Source organism: Penaeus monodon, chromosome 5 (genome assembly GCF_015228065.2).
Source record: "Penaeus monodon isolate SGIC_2016 chromosome 5, NSTDA_Pmon_1, whole genome shotgun sequence".
Lineage (NCBI taxonomy): Eukaryota > Metazoa > Arthropoda > Malacostraca > Decapoda > Penaeidae > Penaeus > Penaeus monodon.
In genome coordinates, this window is record NC_051390.1 from 8,643,234 (window position 1) to 8,648,316 (window position 5,083).

At 34.0% G+C, this 5,083-nt stretch overlaps 2 protein-coding genes across 2 annotated transcripts in view; both read right to left on the minus strand.

Annotated features, from left to right (window-relative positions):
• Nucleotides 1–1,955: 1,955 nt before the first annotated feature.
• LOC119572934 (protein spaetzle-like) lies at nt 1,956–3,125 on the minus strand. Its single transcript, XM_037919890.1, has 2 exons — nt 3,077–3,125; nt 1,956–2,902 (listed from the first exon to the last, which is right to left on the minus strand). Exons 1-2 carry the CDS (start codon nt 3,092–3,094, stop codon nt 2,183–2,185), a joined length of 738 nt encoding a protein of 245 aa, XP_037775818.1. The 5' UTR covers nt 3,095–3,125; the 3' UTR covers nt 1,956–2,182.
• Nucleotides 3,126–5,062: 1,937 nt separating this feature from the next.
• LOC119573430 (neurotrophin 1-like) overlaps nt 5,063–5,083 on the minus strand; it is a 399-nt gene continuing 378 nt past the window's right edge. The window contains exon 2 of the mRNA XM_037920659.1: nt 5,063–5,083. This exon is cut by the window's right edge and continues 175 nt beyond it. Coding sequence (XP_037776587.1) covers nt 5,063–5,083 — 21 coding nt within the window.

Below are 5,083 nucleotides of genomic sequence, written 5' to 3' on the forward strand. Positions count from 1 at the left end.
TATACGAATATATATATATACATATATATATACATATATATATGTGTGTGTGTGTGTGTGTGGGGAGGGGGGCTTTGTGTGTGTGTGTGAACACATATATAAACAGTATGGATATATATAATATTTGTTTTGTTTTTTTAATCGACAATATATCTATATATGTATTTACACAATGATATGGATATTCATAAAAGTATACTATCTATCAGTCTACGGATCGATAAATGTATGTATGTAAATGTGTAAGTACATATTTACATATATACATTTTTTAATATATATATATATATATATATATATATATATATATATATATATATATATATATATATATACCCACTCACATGTACATGATATGTAAAGCAAACACTGAACACACATATAAACACAACACCTACACATACATACATATATATGCACATACATACAGATACATGCACAAACACACACACACACACACACACACACACACACACACACACACACACACACAAAAACACATATTATTTTATTATATATATATATATATATATATATATATATATATATACATAGTCTGATCAAGTACGTATGGGCAGGCCTCATTTTAAGCGGCGGAAGGTGTGTATACTCTGAAAGCCGATAATTTACCTGGGAAAAATTACCTGGAAATTTGGTAGGCTACGAGGGCGAACGACAGAGCGATAAGTTTTGGGTTTGGCTACCTGGGAGGCTCATGCTCGCACGTGCTTACCACGTGTACCCAATCCCTTCATCAGTACCAGTCTGTAACTCGTCCCTTAGAAACCGATAAATTCGGGATAAATACTGACCACGGTAACTTATAGGAGCTACTGAGTGCCATAAAGTGGGTCTGCATATTGGAGAAATGAGTAAACAGACCGGAGAGTGTGAGGGAAACGTCTGTCGCCTCATCAGTTCAAGGCCAAGTTCAAGAAGGCAACCGCCATAGGGCAAGCGGCAGAAACATGCCCGAGGTGTTGTCCATTAGGATAATTGAAATGGTCTGAAGACGGCAGGTGCAGTGTTAATTAACCCTAGTATCCAGGTAATGTAGAGAATAAAGCCCCAAACCCTTTAAATCAGCGAATGTTCACACTGTTCAAGACGATGAGGGCATGCACCAAAGCAAAGGCGACCAAACAGCTGAATGATAGGAGTGCAAATGTGCACACACGCGCGCGTGTGTGTATGTATATATATATATAATATATATATATATATATATATATATATATATATATATATATATATATTATGCTATACATTTACACACATGTGTATATATATACATATACGCACATGCGTATATATACATATATGTCTATATATGAGAATATCTTCCATCGCAATGATATGACTGATAAGAATGAAGCTCGATTTTATTCTTTTATCATTATTTCTCATATGCATAATTTACCAGTTGTTTGTAGATCGCCACATTAAAAAGATATATATAAGCAAATGCAATAAAACTCTCAATGATTCTTAAACTCCTATACAAAATCCGTAAAAACCACGCCAAACTAAACATATCAGGTGTTACCTGTCTCTTGAATTCAAAGATATGCATATTGGAAGGAAAATTAAAAGCTAAAGTGTGCAAAATCATATATAGGTTCGTGTTTCACAAAAGGGAGATTGAAATGTCATCTTGCTAAGGTAACGTCTGTCGACGTTACCTTAGCAAGATGACTAGAGAACTGCTTCACGTATTCGACGATTTTCCATGGACGTTAAAACACTGTTGAATTTGTATGTGTGTGTTTGTGAGTACATGTGTGTATATATATACATATATATTTTTGTGTATATGTACGTGTGACTATGTTTATGTTATATACATACAAGTAGATCAATAAACATATATATATATATAAACATAGGCATGTAAAAATATAACGGAAATATTAATTCAAGTTATCAAAAGGAAAATATGCAAATATCTAATATGTAAACTATTATTTATTTTCATGTTTCACAAAAGAGAGGTATTTAGATGTCAATTGGAATTAGTTCTCTATTAAGTAGATATCACAAATAGTTGGCTAGAAATCTTTCTTCACGTACTTAACGACTTTCCATGGGCGGTATGCCTTGCTCCCAAGGCGATAAGGATGTTAAGATATGTTGAATTCATGTTAAGTTCGACCCACCCCCAATGAGATCAGGTGTTTGGTGACTAATGATCGATGATGTAGGAACCCAACAGACAAGCACAGCTGGCGGGAAGCTTGAATGTCTCGATGGCGAAGGGGAAGTACTGATCATAGGAGTCGTAGACAAGGAAGCGGTGGTAGATGGACTTCTGCAGACACTTGGACTCGTAACAGTCAGGTACCAGAGGACATGCATCGCCGGAAGTGAGACACTCTTCGATGCGTGTAGTCTGAGTGAGAGTCTGATAATGGACATCGATATTGTTTACAACGACACGCCATTTTCCCTCGGTGTTCTGGACACGAAGGGGCCTGATGTAAGCGGTCTCTGATGGGCACAAGTAAGTTTCCTCATCCAGGGTGTTTGGTCGGTCCACAGACAGCTCGGTGTTGAGCTCTGCTACGTCAGCATAGAGGGAGAGAAGCTTCTTGTAGTGATACTCGGCTGCGTGTTTGATCTCGTAGGTAGGATAGTGGTCGTCGTTGAGACACCATGATTTGGTTGTGTTGGCAGCACACTCTGGCACAGTAGGCTCGTGTTCATGATCATAGGTAGGCTGTGTGTGATAAGCGGGAGCAGGGTGGTAGGAAGGTTGTGGGTGATAAGCGGGAGGTTGATGGTGGTATGAAGTGCGTGCGTGGTGAGAGGAACTGCGATGGCTGACAGCAGGAACACCGCCGAGACTGATGCTGACGTGTGAGGTTTGGTCGGCCACAACTACGACCGCCAAAGAAAGCGAAACCTGCAAGATTATGGTAAGCATACTGATAAAGCGTGTATGTATTTTATACATAACATTTCGTGTACGCACGCATCGACACACCCATACCTGCACTCATATATGCTCATATATATGTGCGTGTGTATGTGTGTGCATGTATAAGTAAATGTATCTCAGAACTTAATATGAACTCACCAAGTATCGTAAAGCCATGCTTGCACTCCCAGCTCTCGGTGCCTTCGAACTGTAGCGACCGATAATGGGCGTCCTTTATATAGGGAACAGTATCCCTCCTCCCCTCCCCCTACTCACCTAACTGCATCACCGAACCGTGAAATTAATTTCATTTTGATTCATTTATAATCTAAACGTTCCCCCGTGTTTGTACTTTATCTTAAACTAAGTATATTATGTATGGTAACAAAGCGCACAGGAAAAATGAATGTGGAAGCAGAACAAATAGAAAAGATAGCATTTCGGGAAGCGAATAATTACAGTGAAAGGTATCCTTGGGCCAGCCAAGACGTGTTTCCTTTCTCTGTCTTATGTGTTTGATTACCAACTTCGTTATTTCAGGACATAATTTTCATCTCACATTTACATACTTATACATGCATAATATATGTTTGTATGTATGTATATATGTATCAAGAAATAACTATGCTGGTAAACACATAGGACAGAGAAAGGAAACACATATGCATGCATATATGAAAATATATGGATATATATATTTATACCGATATGTATATATTCAGTACACATATATATGTGCATATATATATATATATATATATGCACATCCATATATACACATATATACATATGTAAATATATACATATTGTGCATATATACACAATGTGCACATACATATATACACTCTCTCTCTCTCTCTCTCTCTCTCTCTCTTCTCTATATATATATATATATATATATATATATATATATATATATATATATATATATATATATACATATATAATATATATATATATATATATATATATATATATATAATATATATATATATGCACATGCATATATACACACATATGCATATGTAAATATATACTAACTGTATATACAATTTTATATACACATATACAGATGAATATGTATATATGCATAAATATAAAAAAATAAATATACATAGACACAATATATATATATATATATATATATATATATATATATATATATATATATATATATATATATATATTCTTTGATTTGTATCCCAGTGACGTTGTGGTCTTGGACAGTCATATTCATCTCCGGAATATAAAAGCTGTTACAGACTGCTTTGGAAATATGGATTTCTTTTGATATTTTGTCGCACTGTGTAAACTATTGATGTACTTGAGTTAGATTAGTTGTGGGTATTAGTTCGGCCTTTTTTATTATCTAATGTTATATTCACAATTCATTTTGCTGTAATTTTCCTTATAGGAACAATAAAAAAGTCAACGAGAATAAGCATTACCGTAGTCATTGACATACAAAATATTGTTATGTCGCATTGATTTTTTTTCTCTAAATTTCGTAAACGCAAAATATTACAGTTCTATGGTTACTTTTTATATTATATTCGTATTATAATTTTTTTAATTAACCGTTATGCATTTTTACAATTGTTACTGTAAACCATATTATTGGTGATATTATTATTATTATTATTATTATTATTATTATTATTATTATTAATATCTTTAATTTTATGAATATCATTCTATTAATATTGTTTTGTTATGGTTTATTTTTTTAATATTTATTCTGTTTATAACTATCTTCATTATTAATTATGCTGCTATCCTTATTACTAGTAGTAGAGGTGCTGTTGTGATAATCATTACAATTATAACTATCATAATTACAATTAGTGCTATAACTAACATTACTTATTTATTTCTTTTCTAATGTTCATCAATATAATAAACAAATAACAAATGGCAAGGAGTAAGAAATCATATAGATATGTTCAAAAATTATTTGTTTAAAAAAAATATTACAATGGAGGTCTCGCTTCTATCTTTTACATGATTGAAAGGGGGTGAGAGAGATAAACGGCGGGAGCGTCCCGGCGGTTCCTGGCATGGGTAGTGGTGGTACATGAAGAAAGTAGTTCTACAGTCATGTGGGGTGTTCTCTGCTTTAAAGCTAACAAGGGTTGTGATGGCGTGTTAGGCGGAAATGTGGCAGGA